Here is a 22962-nt window from a genome sequence, read left to right on the forward strand (position 1 = left end):
TACAGTATCACACACACACATGTCCACTCTCGCACACACGCGTACAGTATCACACACACACATGTCCACTCTCGCACACACGCGTACAGTATCACACACACACATGTCCACTCTCGCACACACGCGTACAGTATCACACACACACGTACAGTATTACACACACACGTGTACAGTATCACACATACACATGTACAGTATCACACACACACACATGAACACTCACACACATGAACACTCTCACACACACACACGTACAGTATCACACACACACACACGTACAGTATCACACACACACACACATGTACAGTATCACACACACACATGAACACTCACACACATGTACACTCTCACACACACACGTACAGTATCACACACACACACATGTACACTCACACACACATTCAGTATCACACACACACACACACACACACACACACACACACACACACACACACACACACACACGTACAGTATCACACACACACATGTCCACTCTCGCACACACGCATACAGTATCACACACACACACACATACAGTATTACACACACACACGTGTACAGTATCACACACACACATGTACAGTATCACACACACACACACACACACACACACACACACACACACACACACACACACACACACACACACACACACACACACACACACACACACACACACACGTACAGTATTACACACACACGTGTATAGGGATGATGTTTGATAAGAAATTATTGAGTTCGAGCCTATTATCGAATCCTCTTATCGAACCGATTCCTTATCGATTCTCTTATCGAGTTGTTGTATATGGAAAAAAACACAATATTTGGTTTAACAAAAGCTCACTTTTATTATAAGAAAAAATCAAATCTAATAAATAAATAAATATTGACTGTTACCCCCCTAAAAAAATAAAATAAAATAAATAAATATTGACTGTTGTTACCCAAAGTATATTAAGTGGGATTTTTCAGAAAAACAAATATATACAGTAACACAAAAACAACCTGTCTCTGTGATCACTATAGGTGTATAAATAATAATATAGTGTTAAATAAAATCAGTCCCTTGGGCACAAAACTGAAAATAATACAGCTCTCCAAAAAGTGCACTTCTGCTGCTATTGGAACATAACTGTTTGTTATGATGCTTTGACATTTTTGCACTTTATTTCTTTATTCAAAGAAAATTCTATGAAGAGAAAAGTTGTTTGCAAATGTGGTTACAATGCTAAAAAATTAAAAGTTAAAGCTAAAAAAAGAAATACACTTTATTGAGTTAACAATATTTCTTTATAGGGGGAAAGATGTGATGTTATGAGCTAGGGAATATAACAACTACACTACACAGCATGCAACGGGAGTGACGAGCATGCGCGGTAGCCCCGAAAAGTGTTGTTGCATGTTGCCACGCCGGCAGCTAAGAATGAGGTTATGAGCACGCTGTGAAAGTAAACGTCAAGAACTCCGCCAACACGCCTCCTCTGCATTATTTATAATTAGACAGACAACACATATACAGTGTGATTTTGTTTTGTTTACAAGGAAAGACAAACAAAAGTTAAAAAAGGGAGATGTGTTGTATATATATGTATGTGCTGCGGTTGCTTTAAGAACGTTGCGACAGCTGCCGTAAAGGAGGTGCGTTGCTAGCCTGGTTGCTATGTTTCCGGTTGGTCGTAAAAGTGTTGGTCATGTGTTTGTACCCTGCTCAAATCTCTCAGTAAAGTTATTCATTGGATTATACCTTTTGTTTTGAACTTTATTACACCTTGGAGCGCTTTTTCCGCTCCATTGTTTTTCCTGCTTTCCCTATCTGCGCCTAATGACTGAGCTACGTGACGTCATTTCTTGTGATGTCTCACGGGGCATTTCTGGTCGGGACGGGATTCGAATAAAGAACCAACTCTTTTTCTTTACTATAGTGGTCTCGATAACGGGTACCGGTTCTCAAAAAGGGATTCGAGTCCGAGGACTTGGCTCTTTTCTTATCGAACAACCGGGAAAATCGGTTTCGAGGATCATCCCTACACATGTACAGTATCACACACACACACATGTACACTCTCACACACACACACGTACACTCTCACAAGGAGTTAAATATCTTCACAAGGACGGAGAGAACGTGCGATGTAGAAAAGCTGTTCTTAGTGTAGCTCGGAGGTCAGCAAGCCGCGGCTCTACAGCCACATGCGGCTCTTTAGCGGCGACCTTGTGGCTCCGTGGAGCTTTTTCAAAAAAAGTATATAATTGGGAAAAAAAATGGGGTGAAAAATGTTTTTTGTTGTAATATGGTTTCTGTAGGAGGACAAACATGACACAAACCTTCCCAATTGTTATTTGGCGAGCGCCGTTTTGTCCTACTAAATTCAGCGGCCCTTGAACTCACCTTTGTGTGGACTGTGACTCAACAGTTTGTTTACATGTACAACTTTCTCCGATGCTGCCACAGAAAGACGTGTTTTATGCCACTCAGTCTCATTTTGTCCACCAAACGTTTTGTACTGTGCGTGAATGCACAAAGGTGAGCTTTGTTGATGTTATTGACTTGTTGGGAGTGCTAATCAGGCATATTTGGTCACTGCCTGACTGCAAGCTAATCGATGCTAACATGCTATTTAGGCTAGCTGTATGTACAGTACATATTGCATCATTACGTCTGGTTTGTAGGTATATTTGAGCTCATTTAATTTCCTTTATGTCCTCTGTATATTTTTTTCTACCATGGATACACTTCACAATGTTGTGTTCTTTGAATGTGTGAAGCAAATAAACCATACTTGCCAACCGTGAGACCTCTGATACCGGGAGGTGTGTGGGGGGGGGGGGGGGGGCGTGGTTAAGAGGGGAATATATTTAAGCTAGAATTCACCAACTCAAATATTTTATATATATATATATATATATATATATATATTTTTTTTTTTATTTTTATTTTTTTTTTTAATTTTTTTTTTTTTTAATTAAAGATTAAGATTAAAGTATACATATATAAATATATATATATATATGAATGAAATACTTGACTTTCAGTGAATTCTAGCTATATATATAGATATATATATGAAATACTTGACTTTCAGTGAATTCTAGCTATATATATATATATATATATATATATATATATATATATATATATATATATATATATATATATATATATATATATATATATATATATATATATATATAAATTTTATTATACATATAAATAAAATAAATACTTGAATTTCAGTGTTCTGGAGGCTGTCCAGTAGATGGCAGTATTGTCCTGTATAAAAACGGGAGGGTTGGCAAGTATGAAATAAACAGTATCCTCTTCATTACAATTGTTGCCATGTTTTTATTGAATGGTATCTGCTTCCGGGTTGTATCCCATGCGTTCGATACGAAGGTTCCTCTCTGGCCACAGATCTGGGTTCCAATCGCATAATCCAGGTGTGTTAGTCCGACTTTTCCAAAAACGAACACGATCGGATTAAGGTGGGTTTTAGAAGGCTTATTCAAAGCCGCTTGAGAAATCGGACTAATTTAGTGCATGGACACGTACTGAATGTGGTTTTACAATTTTGTTTACATTGAGTGATTTCCACGCTTCTGCCTTGATAGCTGAGGGGATTACAATCAGAGGACGGTAACTTTTTAAATAAAACATGTGATATTTTTTTTTACTGGGCCTTATTTCGATAACATCAATAATTATTGATATTGACCGATATAAATCACTTATATTGTGATACAGTTTTCAGCCATATCGCCCAGCCCTGGTCACATAACACAAAAATATGTCGGGTGTTTTTTCTTAATATATACAGTACAGGCAAAAAGTTTGGACACACCTTCTCATTTCAATGCGTTTCCTTTATTTTCATGACTATTTACATTGTCACTGAAGGCATCAAAACTATGACACATGTGAAGTGAAAACTATTTCAGGTGACTACCTCTTGAAACTCATGGAGAGAATGCCAAGAGTGTGCAAAGCAGTAAATCAGAGCAAAGGGTGGCTATTCTAAAGAAACTAGTGAAGTAGGGATGTCCCGATCCAGGTTTTTGCACTTCCGATCCGATACGGATGTTGTTTTTGCACTTCCGATCCGATACCGATACTGGCTGATACTGGCCTTATCCGAGCATGTATTAAAATTTAAAGTTATTTAGCCTATTTAGTTGTCAGATTCATGTTGAAAAGGGTTTTAGTACTCTTGATAACAACTAGCCAGCTGAATTAGGTGAGTTTGAATAATACACAATGGAGATGTTGACGTGCGGAGTTTCAAACACTCTTCAGTGTTTCCCACACATTCATTTATTTGTGGCGGCCCGCCACAAAATAATTACGTCCGCCACAAACTAAAAAAAATAAATAAATAAATTTAAAAAAATAAAAATAAATAAACATTTTTTTTTTTTGGTCCTCTCCAGCTTCTCAGGCAAATCATATAGTTGATGTAGATGCCCATATCAGCTGTTCAGATTTACTTTACAAAAGAGAAGTGTAGGATACTTCTCTTGTTGCCTTATTTGTATTTGACTTTATTAAATGTATTTATATTAGAAACACAACATGTGTATATAACAAAGGGTGCAAAGTCTGCAGGCAGTAGGAAACACATGGTTAAGTGTAGGGAGTAAAACTGATGGCAGTCTAAAGTTCCAAGATTTTTGGAGCTCTTTGTTCAGTGGATCAGATGTTTGATAAAGCTCTTTGTCTATCTACCACCACTACTGTTTTCTGTTTATTCGTTACTGACTGTGGCAGGACACCTCTGCCTCTGTTTCACTTTATGTTGCTGGTAAATAATATGGTTGTAGTAGTAGGCTAAAGTTAAATTATTTAGTATGCACTAATTAAAGGGGCAGAGCTTTAGGAGACATTTTAGCTTTTATATTTTATAAGATATATTTTTAGTAAAAACCACAATTAATAAATATATTTCAGTGAATAACTTATTGTTCAAATCTGTATATAAAAAAGTACATAAAGTGTTGTAATTATATTGTAAAATGGATGGATGGATGGACATTTAAAACAAAACTGTTATTATTAATTAGTAAGTATACATTTTTTGAGCCTTTTTAGAGAAAATCATATCATTGTAGTAAATTATGCAAATTATTTGATGAGGTCATGGTGAACACGCCCATAGCCACGCCCCCACCACCACAAGTATCTTGGCAGTTTATGGGAAACACTGCTCTTCATTTTCTAGCAGGGGACTTTTCAAACGATGCTACATATTAGCAGTAATGCTACTTTTTATAGCAACGCTTTTGCCCCACACTTGACAAATTACGGTTGTCTGTTCGACATATTCCTACTTGAAGCCAAACCACCGCCAGACGATGGACCCCCTGCTGTTTTTCTTGGGAATTGATTAATTCTTCCTTCATTATTACCGCTCACACGGCTGCGCTAGCATCACAGCTAACGTTAGCCATGCTGCTACCTCTCTGCTGGGAGAGTGCGTACGCGTAGGTGACGTATGACGCGACAGTATGTGATGTGTGTAAGAAGGTGCGCTCGCTGTCTATGAGAAGCAGACACAAGAAGGAGTGGAAAGAGCCTGTCGTGGAATGCCAGCAGCTAAAAGCAACTGCGTGAGGACGTATACTCGACTGTTGAAGGTGTGCTGGAAAATGCGGAACGGAAATTAGGGCGCAGCAGCAAAGTGGAATGTATTATCTAAAGGCCTACTGAAATGAATTTTTTTTATTTAAACGGGGATAGCAGATCCATTCTATGTGTCATACTTGATCATTTTGCGATATGGCCATATTTTTGCTGAAAGGATTTAGTATAGAACAACGTCGATAAAGTTCGCAACTTTTGGTCTCTGATAAAAAAAAACCTTGCCCCTACCGGAAGTAGCGTGACGTTGTCAGTTGTTCACTCCCTCATATTTTCCTATTGTTTTCAACGCAGCTAGAGCTATTCGGACCGAGAAAGCAACGATTACCCCATTAGTTTGAGCGAGTATAAAAGATTCGTGGATGAGGAACGTTAGAGTGACGGACTAGAATGCAGTGAAATACTTTTTTTTTCTTCGCTCTGACCGTAACTTAGGTACAAGCTGGCTCATTGGATTCCACACTCTCTCCTTTTTCTATTGTGGATCACGGATTTGTATTTTAAACCACCTCGGATACTATATCCTCTTGAAAATGAGAGTCGAGAACGCGAAATGGACATTCACAGTGCCTTTTATCTCCACAACAATACATCGACGAAGCTTTTTAGCATGAGCTAACGTGATAGCATCTGTCTCAAATGCAGATAGAAACAAAATAAATAAATCCCTGACTGGAAGGATAGACAGAAGATCAACAATACTATTAAACCATGTACATGTAACTACACGGTTAATAGATCTCAGCCTGGCAAAGCTTAACAATGCTGTTGCTAACGACGCTAAGGCTAACTTAGCAACCGGACCTCACAGAGCTATGATAAAAACATTAGCGCTCCACCTACGCCAGCCAGCCCTCATCTGCTCTGCTCATCAACAGCCGTGCTCACCTGCGTTCCAGCGATCGACGGCGCGACGAAGGACTTCACCCGATCATCCGTGCGGTGGGTCTGCTAGCATCGGCTAGGCGTCTGCTATCCAAGTAAGTAGTCCTTGTTGTGTTGCTACAGCCAGCCGCTAATACACCGATCCCACCTACAACGTTCTTCTTTGCAGCCTCCATTGTTCATTAAACAAATTGCAAAAGATTCACCAACACAGATGTCCAGAATACTGTGGAATTATGAAATGAAAACAGAGCTTTTTTGTATTGTATTCAATGGGGAAGGCATACCTCTGTTCCCCGGGCTACGTCACGCGCATACGTCATCCTCCGAAGGCTTTTTCAACCGGAAGTTTAGCGGGAAATTTAAAATTGCACTTTATAAGTTAACCCGGCCGTATTGGCATGTGTTGCAATGTTAAGATTTCATCATTGATGTATAAACTATCAGACTGCGTGGTCGGTAGTAGTGGCTTTCAGTAGGCCTTTAAATCTATGCGTTGGAAAACACGGACCGGAATTTTTTAAAAACTGGATCTGGATCGGCATTTTCCCATGCCTTGCCGATACGCATTTTTTGGCCAATATCGGCGGCCGATCCGATCCAAATATCGGATCGGGACATCCCTATAGTGAAGTGAAGTGAATTATATTTATGTAGCGCTTTTCTCTAGTGACTCAAAGCGCTTTTACATAGTGAAACCCAATATTTAAGTTACATTTAAACCAGTGTGGGTGGCACTGGGAGCAGGTGGGTAAAGTGTCTTGCCCAAGGACACAACGGCAGTGACAAGGATGGCGGAAGCGGGGATCGAACCTGGAACCCTCAAGTTGCTGGCACGGCCGCTCCACCAACCGAGTTATACCGCCCCCAGTAGACTAGATTATAAAACATGTTTTCAGTTATCTCACCTTTTTTTGTTAAGTACATACCTCCACATGTGTTCATTCATAGTTTTGATGTGACAATCTACAATGTAAATAGTCATGAAAATAAAGAAAACACATTGAATGAGGAGAAGATGTGTCCAAACTTTTGGCCTGTACTGTATTAACATTTTTACCATATTCAAGTTTGATTGGGATAAGCGTTTTTACCAAATATAATTTTTTAGGATGGAGCTCACTCCTACCCACTTCTCCAAAGTGGGCTGGCTCAAGGTGGAGGACAGAGTAAAACAACTTGCACTGAGTCTAGTCTATAAAATTTGCTACACCTCCCTGATACCAAAGTACTTGTCAAACTACTTCCATAAGGTAAATGACCGCCATAACCACAACACCAGGGGGAGCTCCACTAACCACGTTAAACCCAGATTCCGATCTAACAAAGGTCTGAACTCATTCTCCTTCTATGCCACATCAATATGGAATGCACTCCCAACAGGTGTAAAAGAAAGTGCATCTCTATCCTTCAAAACTGCACTAAAAGAACACCTCCAGGCAACTACAACTAGGGATGATGCTCGAAACCGGTTTTCCCGGTTGTTCGATAAGAAAAGAACAGAGTCCTCGGACTCTAATCCCTTTTTGAGAACCGGTACCCGTTATCGAGACCACTATAGTAAAGAAAAAGAGTTGGTTCTTTATTAAATTCCCTGAGAACGAATCCCTTCCCACGTACAGGAAATGCCCTGTGAGACGAATGTTATGCCCATTTGATTGTAGACTCTTACTGACACCTTGTGGCGATATGAAAATACTACGCGTCATTAGTCTGGGCACTTCCGGGTTGGCGAGACAATTGAGAAGTAGACAAGTTGTGTTAGCTCTTACAAGCCTTGGAAAAGATAAGTCTGTAAGTAAACTGTTTAACTTGTTTATATAACTCAATATTAAGGTGGAAAGTGTTTCAATTTGATAGTAAGACGTCTATTGAAAAACGATTTTTTTGCACTGTTTCAATGGATGTTTTGAGGACTTAAAATGGCTGCCAGTCGTATATTTCCACCATCGAAATAGTTTCAACACTCAGAAGTATTTGTTTGATGATGGTACTGTATATTTGTGTGAAGCTAATATTTACAGATTGTGTATTACATTTCAGTATGTTAATTGAATCACATAGCTTATACATTTGTCATTGTGTGTATTTCAGTTAAAAAAAAAAAATACATAACAGTCCAGTGCAAGACAAAAGTAAAGATAGGAAAAGACAAAGCAAGATCAACAACAATAAAGAGCCTAAATGGATTAATCTGCTTTGGAACTTTATTAGACGTCTTGGATTGTTTGTTAGCTGTCTGCCAAGCTGTATAACCTCAACACGTATCGTGAGGGCAGAACAGGCAATATGCAATTATTGCCAGGCTTCGCTCTCATGTAAGGGGGGAAGAATTGTTGATTGATGACTGTGGTGTTTTTAGTGTCATAGTGCGTGTAGTTAGTATGTTCCAATAGCAGCAGAAGTGCACTTTTTGGGGAGCTGTATTATTTTCAGTTTTGTGCCCAAGGGACTGATTTTATTTAACACTATATTATTATTTATACACCTATAGTGATCACAGAGACAGGTTGTTTTTGTGTTACTATATATATTTGTTTTTCTGAAAAATCTCACTTAAAGGCCTACTGAAATGAATTTTTTTTATTTAAACGGGAATAGCAGATCCATTCTATGTGTCATACTTGATCATTTCGCCATATTTTTGCTGAAAGGATTTAGTAGAGAAAATCGACGATAAAGTTCGCAACTTTTGCTCACTGATAAAAAAAGCCTTGCCTGTACCGGAAGTAGCATGACGTCACAGGAGCTAGTATTCCTCACAATTCCCCGTTGTTTACGACGGAGCGAGAGAGATTCGGAGCGACAAAGCGACGATTACCCCATTAATTTGAGCGAGGATGAAAGATTCGTAGATGAGGAACATTACAGTGAATGACTAGAGAGGCAGTGATGGACGTATCTTTTTTCGCTCTGACCGTAACTTAGGTACAAGCTGGCTCATTAGATTCCACACTCTCTCCTTTTTCTATTGTGGATCACGGATTTGTATTTTAAACCACCTCGGATACTATATCCTCTTGAAAATGAGAGTCGAGCACGCGAAATGGACATTTAAAGTGACTTTTATTTCCACGACAACTACGGAGCTAACGTGATAGCATCGTTCTCAAATGAAGATAGAAACAAAATAAATAAACCCCTGACTGGAAGGATAGACAGAAGATCAACAATACTATTAAACCATGTACATGTAACTACACGGTTAAAAATTCTCAGCCTGGTAAGGCTTAACAATGCTGTTGCTAACGACGCTAAGGCTAATTTAGCAACTTAGCAACCGGACCTCACAGAACTATGATAAAAACATGAGCGCTCCACCTACGCCAGCCAGCCCTCATCTTCCCATCAACCGCTGTGCTCACCTGCGTTCCAGCGATCGACGGCGCGACGAAGGACTTCATCCGTGGGTTTGGCGGCAAGCATCGGCTAGGCGTAGTAAGTAGTCCTTGTTGTGTTGCTGTAAGTATTGTACTTAGCCGCTAATACACCGATCGATCCCACCTACAACGTTGTTCTTTGCAGCCTCCATTGTTCATTAAACAAATTGCAAAAGATTCACCAACACAGATGTCCAGAATACTGTGGAATTTTGTCGAAGAAAACAAGAGGTTTTTGTATCGGGTCGATGGGGTACAACCACTTTCGTGGATTTTGTGACGTCACGCGCATAAATCATATCCAAAGGCGTTTTTCAACCGGAAGTGTGGCGGGAATTTTAAAATTGCACTTTATAAGTTAACCCGGCCGTATTGGCATGTGTTTCAATGTTAAGATTTCATCATTGATATATAAATTATCAGACTGCGTGGTCGGTAGTAGTGGCTTTCAGTAGGCCTTTAATATACTTTAGGTAACAACAGTCAATATTTATTTATTTTATTTTATTTTTTTAGGGGGGGTAACAGTCAATATTTATTTATTTATTAGATTTATTTTTTTTCTTATATAATAAAAGTGAGCCTTTTGTTAAACCAAATATTGTGGTTTTTTTTTCCATATACAACAACCTATCTGGACCCGATAAGAGAATCGATAAGGAAGCGGTTCGATAAGAGGATTCGATAATAGGCTCTAACTCGATAATTTCTTATCAAACATCATCCCTAGTGATGACTGTATTATGCTGATAGTATATAATCATACCATGAATTGATTAATGTGGACCCCGACTTAAACAAGTTGAAAAACGTATTCGGGTGTTACCATTTAGTGGTCAATTGTACTGAATATGTACTGTACTGTGCAATCTACTACTAAAAGTCTCAATCAATCAATCAAGCCATCAATGGAAAAAAGGACACTTGTGCTATGAAGCAACAAATGTTTGACTTCGTACCTTCCAGAGTTCTCTTCAAGCTCTTCTCTCGTTTGGAGATTTCGGAGAGGAAAAGCTTGGCGTTGAGGTTCCCTACTTTATAGGGGGGCAGACTGTTCCCCACACACGCCTGGGACCTGCGGGACACAACATGCCAGGTGAGACCCGCCTGCCAGGCGATTTAATACTGAACAAGGTCGACGGGTAGGAGACTGGCACCTGTCTGTGAGGATCTTGACGGGCTTGGTGTTCTTCATGAAGCTCAGCTCCTCCGCCTTGCCGAAGGCCGTGTTGATGGAGCTCATCAGCTTCTGGGCCTCGTGGCGCTGCTCGCCCAGCGCCAGCACCTGGGCGGCGTTCTCCTGGCAGAAGCGGGCCTGGGCCCGCTCCAGGGCCTCCAGCGTGCGCCCCAGGTCCTCCTCCAGGAGCTGGTGCATGCGCTGGTACTGCAGACGCACGTCCTCCTTCAGCTCGCACACGCGGTCCTTCGGCGGCGGAACAAACGTCAATTAAACGACACCACCCCCCTTCCCCCTCCACAGAGAAGGTTCCTCCAACGTACCTCCACCACACACTTGTCCGACTCCAGCTTGCATAGCTGCTCCTCGATCTCCTGCACGCGCTCCTCCACGCGCTCCTGCTGCCTCAGCAAGCTTTGCTGTGAGGACATGAGAAGAAGAAAAGGTCTTGAAAAAGGCTGCAAGGTGGTGACCTTAGCATGCATCACCAGCCCCCCTTCCTCCGCTCCACATCAGATATTAAGAACCGGCTTAGTTAGTCCCCATCCGACACACAATCCCTGCAGGAGAGAGGAGAGGGGGGTGTGTGTGCTGTCATGGCAACCAGCAGCTATGTTGTGTTTGCATAAGTGAGTTGGTGGGGGGTGAGTTGATAAATGAACGAGTATTAGCAGGCGGAGAAAAAGCTCTCTTTATTTGCTCTCTAAAAACATGGCCGTCTTTTCACCCAGCGGGGGCTTCTGTGAGATAATACAACACGATGATGGAATGTTTTTTAGCCCTGACGACGTTAATCTTAGTCAGTCTGATAGCAGTAGGGCCGGGCGATATGGCTGAAAACTGTATCACGATGTAAGGGTCTTAAATCGGTCAAAATGGATAATTATTGATGAATAATCCCAAAAGTAAGGAGCAGCAGAAAAATATATTAAATGTAAACATTTGCATTCAAAATGCAATTATAATCCTTGTAGCTATTGTCGTAGAATTTCTGACCTTTGACCTATATTGCATGTCTGTCAAGAATGTACGCTCATTTAATTTTTCTTCTATTCTGTGCAAGTGGGAGAAAAGTGAATATTAAGTCGTGCCAACCTGTCTACAGAATGTGTTGACTGTCTAAAGGATTCGAGTTGTTATGGAACAGATAGGAAAAACAACAAGACATTGACGCACTCGATAAGGAACAATGACGCACAACAGACATATAAAAAATGGCAGAAGACCGGAACTCGAGAGTGATTTTGGCTTGTGTGTGTCTTGTTTGCTCCGGAGTAACATGTGGTCTGTCTGCACGGCCAACTTAATTCAACCTGCACTTCGGATAATGGGTAAATAAATTTGTTGTACTAAACTACTTTTGTTGCCTGTTTAAGCTTCGGACAATCCACTACACTATCAAGGCGGAAAAGAAAGGAAATGTCAACACATGTATGTATGTATGTGTATGGTTGCTTTAGTACTATTATCTTGTGTTTCACATATAGCGTTGTTTTTTTGTGTGCTTGCCACCATGTTTTATCATTGCATGTATGTACTGTCATCTGGACCCCCCTGTCAAAATCTTCTTCTAGCTTATTTGGGGGACCCTTTCACTTACCAACATATTTAAATGATATTCACTACTATTGTAATTGTTCTATGGTATTGTGAATTAAAAAAAAAAAAAAAAAAGAAGCATGGAAAAGAAACAATGTAAACAAAATTGTAAAATCACATTGAACACTTAACAAAAAGGTCTTTAAATGAAGGTGCAAAACTAAGGAATATGTAAGGAGTACTTAAAGTGTAACAAAAAGTGCAACGTGTAAAAATGTAAACAAAGAGAAAACTGAGAATAACTATTTTCTACAGATGTCCGATAATGGCTTTTTTGCCGATATCCGATATTGTCCAACTCTTAATTACAGATTCCAATATCAACCAATACCAATATATACAGTCGTGGAATTAACACATTATTGTGCCTAATTTTGTTGTGATGCCCCGCTGGATGCATTAAATAATGTAACAAGGTTTTCCAAAATAAATCAACTCAAGTTATGGAAAAAAAGGCCAACATGGCACTGCCATATTTATTATTGAAATCACAAAGTGCATTTTTTTTTTTAACATGCCTCAAAACAGCAGATTGGAATTTGGGACATGCTCTCTCTGAGAGAGCATGAGGAGGTTGAGGTGGGCGGAGTTGGGGGTGCGGGGATAGCGTCCCGGAAGAGTTAGTGCTGCAAGGGGTTCTGGGTATTTCTTCTGTCGTGTTTATGTTGTGTTACGGTGCGGATGTTCTCCCGAAATGTGTTTGTCATTCTTGTTTGGTGTGGGTTCACAGTGTGGTGCATATTTGTAACAGTGTTAAAGCTGTTTATACGTCCACCCTCAGTGTGACCTGTATGGCTGTTGACCAAGTATGCCTTGCATTCACTTGTGTGTGTGAAAAGCCGTAGATATTATGTGACAGGGCCGGCACGCAAAGGCAGTGCCTTTAAGGTTTATTGGCGCTCTGTACTTCTCCCTACGTCCGTGTACACAGCGGCGTTTTAAAAAGTCATACATTTTACTTTTTGAAACTGATACCGATAAATTTAAAAACCGATAATTTCAGATATTACATTTTAAAGCATTTATCAGTCCGATATTATCGGACATCCCTACTATTTTCTGCAGGTTTAGTGCCAGGAAGTTACAGCTGTGCTCTAAAGGGTGAGCACGGCTAAGGTGGTGTGGTATTATCGGTCCGGGCGGGTCCGAGCGCCTCGCGTCATTTACAGACTACATGGTCCATTTGAAAAAGATCTTAAAAAAGTGCCGTACTGTCGAGGTGACTTTCCTGTTTTATTTCATTTATCATTTTTACACTCTCTTCTCACTCCATGGAAAGAATCAACCGCAAGACAGCAAGATGGGGCAACCAAACTTGATAGTTGATACCGTTACCAAATTGGCTGTTTGTGTGTCACTCCAACTGATCACTTCCTGCGTGGCTCGATTACCAGAGAGCGAGTGTCCTTGTTCGCAACTTCCGGTTTTGTACGACAAAGAAGAAAAAAAAAAATATCCGTCCTGTTGTCAAACACATTTTTATTGATATCGACTATGTGTATTTTGCGATATATATATATATATATATATATATATATATATATATATATATATATATATATATATATATATATATGTTGATATCATTTTACCTAGATAGTAGCGTCATTAGGGGTGTCTAAAGTCGGGCTCAGTGTGGAACTTGGAGCTGACACACTGAAAGGCACACAATTACTTAAAATACCAGTAGAGTGGAAAAACAAGTTGCCTCCATATTGAAGCTATGATCATATATATCTGATTTATGACACCCAAAGACTTCCAAAGCTTGCAAATAATAAATATGGTCAAAAAATAGCACCAATCTCAGGGATTCCGAAGCCATTTTGAGAGTTAATGAGCAAGCCAGTCACGCAATTGCGTGAACCACAGATCCCTTCTCCATCAACAACAATGCTAGTCAAACAGACTTTGTGAGAGCCAACAACAATTATTTTGGGGAAATTATGATCCAGGACCTTATATTTTTGAGCCTGAACACAAAGAGGATGAGCAATACGTTTTAGAAGCCTGGTGCTAAACGGATGCAGCTTTATTGTGACACTATAGCATTAGCAGCATTGCTCGGTGCTAAACATACAAACTAACCATTTTAAACCAAAATAAAAACACTTCTGTAATATTTCCACTCTTGTTGGGATGCTGACTGACGGGACACTCATAGCAGCAGTCGACCTCCAGGGCCCCAACTCCCCCCCCCCCATCTGTTGTGAGTTGTCGTGATTAAATGTAACATGTTTATGTGTGCATGGCATGGAGGTTTTTTCCCCACTCCAGACTAGGCCCCCTTAGCAGCCCAGTCTAGATTGTATTTTTTTTACTCATCTTCGTCCCCAGGGTTTTACCTTTTTCCCACCTTGTACGGGGCGCCTCGTGGCGACCCATCGGTGTTCCTGTTCTGTAACCCTGTACACTGTTTGTTTTTCTAATCTTGAACGAGTTTGTGCTTTCGATGTACTTGTGCAATGACAATAAAGTCCTATCCTATCCTAACCATTTTAAACCAAAATAAAAACACTTCTGTAATATTTCCACTCTTGTTGAGATGCCGACTGACGGGACACTCACATAATTCCGTTTAGATAAAGAATTAATTACAATCCTCAAGAAGGGTTACAAAAAAATCTCCTCAGGGGATGTAAAAATGGATCAGTCTGTCGGTCCGTGGCCACATTTGTCTACTACCAGGTGAGAGATGTATGAATTATCTAGAATTTACTTTTAGCGAGTTTGAGACGAAGCAGACGTCAGCTCAATGTGTCAACAACAGCAGCGTACGCTAGCATTAGCTCAATGCTAACAATGCGCAGCTAAAATACTCGCCTGCGTTGGCGCTTATGGTAACAATATCACTCATATTTGATTAACCTCTTAAGGCCCAAGCTGTTTGTTTACATGGTTTTTTTATTCCTCTTTGCTATTTACGCTTATTAGACCCTAATTAGAATAAATACTAAGAATCATCTTTTGATATGATGTACTTAGTCCTTAAGTACACAAACGTGTACTTCATGTTTAGTGACATGCTAATTCTTATTTTTACACTTTTTTTTCCCAAATTCCATTGTATGTAATACTCTTCTGACACCACCAGATGGCAGTATAAGTGTCCACATAAGCGGCCATAAGACCCCAATTCAGTAGTGTACACAATTTTGGAAATAAGAGCTAAAAGGTGCTGTCCACACATGTGGCCACTAAGCCTTTAGAGGTTTTAATGTTCAGGTCAAGACATGTAAATGGGGTATTGTTAGCGCTTTCTGGACGTTTTTAGAGAGAGTATAATGGGAGCAATGTTGCCTCAATTGTTATTCATTTACGATTTCGAATGCATAAAAAAAGCCAAGCATGTGTTCTTGTCTTACATAAGGATTGTGAATGATAGGCAGCACATCTCTTTTATATTTTTGCATACTTGCAGTATGACTGGTAACATGGTGAGAGTGCAGACGCGTTACTACCGTGATGTCAGTCTCCGAAATAGCAGAAGGTATTCGGAGCGGAATATTCAAAATGGCCGACTGAATTTGTGGCATTTTGTGATGTCGTTTTCACATACTTTGCGGATTGTAAATACAATAGGATATGGTTTAATGGACACAATGGAACACAAATAAGCATATGAAGTCAACTAGGGCTGCAACTAACGATTAATTTGATAATCAATTAATCTGTCGATTATTACTTCGATTAATTGATTAATAATCGGATAAAAGAGACAAACTACATTTCTACCCTATCCAGTATTTTATTGAAAAAAAAACAGCATACTGGCACCATACTTATTTTGATTATTGTTTCTCAGCTGTTTGTACATGTTGCAGTTCATAAATAAAGGTTTATTAAAAAAAATAAAAAAAATAAATTATTAAAAAAATAAATACAATAAAAACCTCCGTGCATGCGCATAGCATAGATCCAACGAATCGATGACTAAATTAATCGGCAACTATTTTAATAATCGATTTTAATCGATTTAATCGATTAGTTGTTGCAGCCCTAAAGTCAACTTGTTTTTACACACTAGTGCTACTTTAAGCCTTACAATTTGGAAAATCGATCAAAATTACCTGAAAAAAAAATCAGCTTGCACAACACGCAAAAATACGGAGCCCCTAAAGGGACATGGGGAAATTTAAAAAAAAAAATATATATATATATATATATTTTTTAAAGACATGTAAGTCGTGCGCACGAGAAACTTTTGATAAAGTTATATATAAAAATAACCAAAAACATTTATAATTATTATTATTATTTTTTTTAGACATGTATCACGTGCGCACGAGATACATGTCTAAAATAAAAATTATAATTTTTTTTTTTATAACTTTATAAAAAGTTTCTCGTGCGCACGAGATACATGTCTAAAAATAAATAAATAAATTATTAAAAACTTTTTTCCCCCCATGTCCCTTTAGGGGCTCAGTACAAAAAGGATGTTAAAATGTCATATAGCACCGTACACTTGTCACAGATATGTGGCCAAACCAGCTGAAATAAACACTAATAATAATAAACACTTGGGCCCACAACAAATGAATAACGTTAAGTTCCAATGGCAGTGTTTGGAAAAGCCTAGGATTTTACTCACGATTCATTTGCAATATAGCAACCAACATAACATCACTTTTTAATAGGGATGTCCGATAATGGCTTTTTGCCGAAATCCGATATTGTCCAACTCTTTAATTACAGATACCGATATCAACCGATACCGATATCAACCGATATATGCAGTCGTGGAATTAACACATTATTATGCCTAATTTGGACAACCAGGTATGGTGAAGATAAGGTACTTTTTAAAAAAATTTGTAAAATAAGAAATAAATTAAAAACATTTTCTTGAATAAAAAAGAAAGTACAACAATATAAAAACAGTTACATAGAAACTAGTAATGAATGAAAATTAGTAAAATTAACTGTTAAAGGTTAATACTATTAGTGGAGCAGCAGCACGCACAATCATGTGTGCTTACGGACTGTATCGCTGTATACATTATAAAAAAAAACAAAAAAAACAAATTAAAAAAAAAAACGGACTGTATCCCTTGCAGACTGTATTGATATATAATGTAGGAACCAGAATATTAATAACAGAAAGAAACAACCCTTTTGTGTGAATGAGTGTAAATGGGGGAGGGAGGTTTTTTGGGTTGGTGCACTAATTGTAAGTGTATCTTGTGTTTTTTATGTTGATTTAATTAAAAAACAAAAAAACAAAAACAAAAACAAAAACAAAAAAAAAACGATACCGATAATAAAAAACCCGATACCGATAATTTCCGATATTACATTTTAACGCATATATCGGCCGATAATATCGGCAGACCGATATTATCGGACATCTCTACTTTTTAAATCCTTTCTCTCTGAAAGCGACGGGCATAGCATGATTGGCAGCCTGATCGCAAGTCATCTTCTGTGGTCAAAACAAAGTTAAACTTCTAATTGTGACAAATATACCAAACTATGAAAAAAACTGCGACTTATAGTCCGAAAAATACGGTATATTGTTTCACCCCCATCCACGTCCAGATAGTATCGCTGTTGTGAGCCAGTTCAGTTCACTTTCAGTTTATTTCGAAGATGCATACAATACAATTACAATGTAGTGCATCACATATTTCCAGTTGTTTCATTACAGCACGTCCAAAAAGGAGTAGAAAGAAGCAGAGCTTATGTGATCCTACCCCTTTTCATATTATAGCAGTTTTAACCTATTTCTTTGTTCTCTGTAACAGAACAGTGAATAAATAAATATACCATAAGTAAACAAATATTAAATACTTATATAATCATTCTCATTTTTTTTTTTTTTTTTTTTTTAAAAGGTTCAAGATGTTTATCATAGTTCTTTGTACTTTGTGGACACTTGTAGTTTGTAAACAGTCTCTTAAAAATGAGTCATATTAGTGCGTTGTTTGATTTCCTTGCCTAATCCATTCCATAATTTACTTCCACATACTGATAAACTAAAGGTCTTAAGTGTTGTACGTGCAGACAAATGTTTTAAATTACATTTTCCTCTGAGGTTGTATTTATCCCCTTTTGTTGAGCGGAATTGTTGTACATTCTCGGGTAGCAGGTTATAGTTTGCTTTGTACATCATTCTAGCTGTTTGCAATCCGACATTATGTAGATAGATAGATAGTACTTTATTATTCTAACTGATCTTTTTTGTAACACCATTAGTGACAGAAGTGTAGTTTTGTAATTATTTCCCCATATTTCTACACAATAACTCAGATGGGAACACTAGCGAGCAGTAGAGAATATGGAGTGGTTATTAATTATTGACGTGTTTCTTTTTAATTTGTGTTGTATATTTTTACTTGAGGTTTCCAGTTCATTTTATTATCAATAGCTACACCTACAAATGTGATTTTCTTTACCCTTTGTATTTGCGTTTGACTTTCCCTTCTACTGTTACCGAATAACATTATTTTAGTATTACTGAAATTCAAAGATGGTCTGTTTTTACCAAACCATCTTTTTAATCTGTTATTTGTATTAGCTTCTGTATGTTCTCTCCTGAACTAAACAGAGCTGTATCCTCTCATCTGCAAATAATACTAACTTGAAGTCATTTGTAACTTTACAAATGTTTATATAAAGATTGAACAATTTTGGTCCTAGTATTGATCCCTGAGGTACGCCACAAGATATTTTCAGCTCTGTAGACGTTTGTTCTATATTCACGTATTGCTTCCTGTTGGTTAAGTAGCTTCTTACCCAGTTCAAGACTAACCCTCTGATGCCATACCGTTCTAATTTGTTTCTTAAGATATTGTAATTGATTGTCTGAAATGCTTTTGTTAAATCCATAAACACTGCAGCAGCACATTTTTGCTATCTCATGTGAAGAAGAAAAGGGACAAACGGTAGACAATGGATAGACGGATATTGCATTGGTGATTTCTTCCGTTATTTCGATTGATGTCGAAATGTTGGCACTGTATCCGTATTGGTTGTATGAGTGTTTCATTTTTGTTTATGAATTTGTCCAATCGGTTGTTAAACAGTTTTTCAATCATTTTAGGACATTGTGGAAGTAGAGGAACAGGTCTGTAGTTTGAAAACTGGTGTTTGTCTCCCGATTTATAAATTGGTACGACTTTTGCTATTTTCGTTTTGTCTGAGAATTTGCCTGTTTCAAATGATATGTCGCTGATATAAGTTAAAGGTTCTGAAATCTTTTCAATAACCTTTTTTATCATTTCCATTACAATCAGTCGAGGGCTTGGATTTAAATTTGTTCACAATATTGATTATTTCCTTTTTTGTCACACCTTTGAGGAACATCGAGTTGGGATTTCTGTCTTTAGTGTCATTCAAGTCCTCAACTGACCCGCGATCTGGAATCTTTTCCTCCAGATTTCGTCTAATGTTCACAAAGTACTTATTAAAGCTTTCAACTACTTTGTTCATATTGTCATTTTTTACATTTCCATCTGAGAATTATCTAGGATAATCCTTCTTAGCACTATTGTTAATAATGCTATTTAGGATGCCCCATGTTGCTCTCCATTTGTTTTTGTTCCTATCTAATAATTGACTAATATTCTTTCCTACGCGTTCTTAGTTTGCCAGTTAGCTTGTTCTTATACATTTTGTACTTGTTTTCTGCCTCTGTAGATCTTTGTGTTATACATTTTTCTTGTTGCAAGCATTTTCCAGTCCTTTTGGTTGTCTGTTTTTCTTTTGCTTCTAACCAAGTTGTTTCAATGGACAATGTTTGCCATAATGCATCTTGAAAGTATTAAAATTACCATATGCATCATTTTCACTGTATAAATTGTCCTAACTTTGATCTCTCAGATCATTCCTGAAAGCTGTCATACTTTGTTCTGGGCATATTCTTTGAAATGTCTTTCTGTCATCTATGTTCCTCTTCTTGTAGTTTTCGGCATAGATTATGAAAACTGGCAGATGATCACCGATGTCGGATATTAGCAGACGACTCTGGGTATTATTTTCAAAATCATTAGTGGGGCGCTGTGTCCTGACATTCTGCTTGTCCTAGTGATTTTAGGATATAAACTCAGGCTATACATTGTGTCTATAAAGTCATATATGGGATTTTGTTTGTTAGGGTTCAAGAGGTCAATGTTAAAGTCTACACAGAAGAAAGTAATTGCCTTACTCCAGTTCTCGAACACATCAATGTTGGACTTAGGTGAGCATTATATGCAGATGATTGATACGTTCTTGTTTTTTTCATGCCATATTTCAATGGTTAGACATTCTAAGATATTATCAATAGCTAATGACATATTTGTTTACCAATTTGTAGTTTAAGTTATTCATCACATACATAGCTACTCACACTCTGTTGTTGTTGGTTCTGTTTATATAATAGGGGTGTAACGGTACACAAAAATTTCGATTCGGTACGTACCTCGGTTTAGAGGTCATGGTTCGGTTCATTTTTGGTATAGTAAGAAAACAACAAAATATAAAATTTTTGTTATTTATTTACCAAATTTGTAAACAATGGCTTTATCCTTTTAACATTGGGAAGACTATAATAATTCTGCCCACGTTAATCAACATTAAACTGCCTCAAGTTGTTGCTCAGATTAAATAAAATGACAAAACTTTTCTTCTACATGTAAAAAGTGCAACATTAAACAGTTTCAAGTCAACTCATCATGCTTAATTTATTACAGCATTTGGGAAGCCTGTAGTTGATTTATTATGTAAATGTTATATTTTTATCAACATGTGATAGCAGGGACCCTGCCATTAAAAACTAGGCCGCTGCATTACTAATGATTAATGTAACTATAGCTGAAAAAATGGTACAATAGCAATAGGAGAGACTATTCATCCCTGAACACCATGGAGTTCATGTAGGCTTTATGATGCAGTTACATTATTATATCAACTATCAGAGACAGAAACTCTTCATTTAACATAATGTCCTTTTTTGCTGCTTCAACACAGCTCAATCAACACAGAAAAAGGTCAAGTGAAATAACAGACAGACAGGGCTTTGCTGTCCGTAACACACACACAAACACACCGCAAAATAAGCTAACGTTACGCTAAAAGCGAATTAGCCTTCACCTCAAGCCAGGACTGCGAGCGAGCCGAGCTGCCTTTTATATTTCTTGAAGGTCAACGGGCTCATAGTGATGTTACTAGTAGTTGACTGGGAGGTGTTTATTATAATTTGGGGAGAGTCCGCTGCCTGATGCTTACCTGCTAAACGCTAAGCACTGACTACATGTGCTCTGAATACGCACTGCTGATTGGCTGTTACCGCTCTAAATACGCACTGCTGATTGGCTGTTACCGCTCTGTTTGTAACCAATCACATGGTTGTGTGGGTGGGACAATGTTGGGTGCTGTGTAGAGTACTGACAGAAACAGAGGCAGAAGGAAGCGGAGGCGGCTACTTAATATGTTCGTGTGGAAACTCGTTCGGTACACCTCCGAACCGAACGGAAACCCCCGTACCGAAACGGTTCAATACAAATACACGTACCGTTACACCCCTATTATATAATATAGTTCATATCCTTCCAATTCAAAATCCATTCCTCTTTTAGCATCTATTCATGTTTCTGAGATTAACGACCACTTTAAAAGGTTTGTTGAATTTTTCCCAAAAAAATGCTTCACTGCGTTGTAGTTTGCATACAAATTTCTGTTGTTTAAATGAATAACTGACAGTTTGTTGTTTGTTGTCATATCAAGTAGCCTGAAATTCCCAGCTCCTGTTGACGTTTAAAGAAACGTCTGCAAACACAGGCGGACCGGAATAAAGCGGTGATCTAGATTCAACAAACATTAGCCCGTTGCTACGTTAGTGCTCAGAGCGACATGTCGCCGCACAGACCCGCTACGTGCTCGCCAGGCCCTGTCTTTTATTTCACCATTCGTTTAATGCTAAGACAACGTCGAAAAGGCGCGTTTTACATTGTTCTACGTCCACGTGTACCCACCAACCCAACACGCTTGCCATTATCTGTTCGCTCCGAGCAAACATCTGATTTTATCACCAGTTCTCAGTGTAATCAGCTGCTTTGGAACTTCTGCAAACTTCTCAGCAGCACATGTCTGAAAAGCACTGGCCTAGATATCACACACACACACACACACTCGGTTGCCATGTTACATCCAGGACTGTGACCTGGTTGTTCTGATTGATTGAGTCGGGCTCCGAGCAGAGGCTAGGGCAGGGCAAGGCAGGGATAGAAAAAAAAAAAGCAGAAGGGCTGAGGGAGCTGAGGCTTACCAGAGGGATGTTGCAGCTATGGATACGTTTGGGGGGGAAT

At 38.5% G+C, this 22962-nt stretch overlaps 1 protein-coding gene across 1 annotated transcript in view; it reads right to left on the reverse strand.

Annotated features, from left to right (window-relative positions):
- The window catches only part of LOC133656244 (E3 ubiquitin-protein ligase TRIM8-like), a 32664-nt gene that overhangs the window by 2929 nt on the left and 6773 nt on the right, over positions 1-22962 (reverse strand). The window contains 3 exon segments of the mRNA XM_062057190.1: positions 10857-10972; positions 11055-11320; positions 11398-11493. Coding sequence (XP_061913174.1) covers positions 10857-10972; positions 11055-11320; positions 11398-11493 — 478 coding nt within the window.

The sequence above is a fragment of the Entelurus aequoreus genome, linkage group LG08 (assembly GCF_033978785.1).
Source record: "Entelurus aequoreus isolate RoL-2023_Sb linkage group LG08, RoL_Eaeq_v1.1, whole genome shotgun sequence".
NCBI classification, from domain to species: Eukaryota; Metazoa; Chordata; class Actinopteri; order Syngnathiformes; family Syngnathidae; genus Entelurus; species Entelurus aequoreus.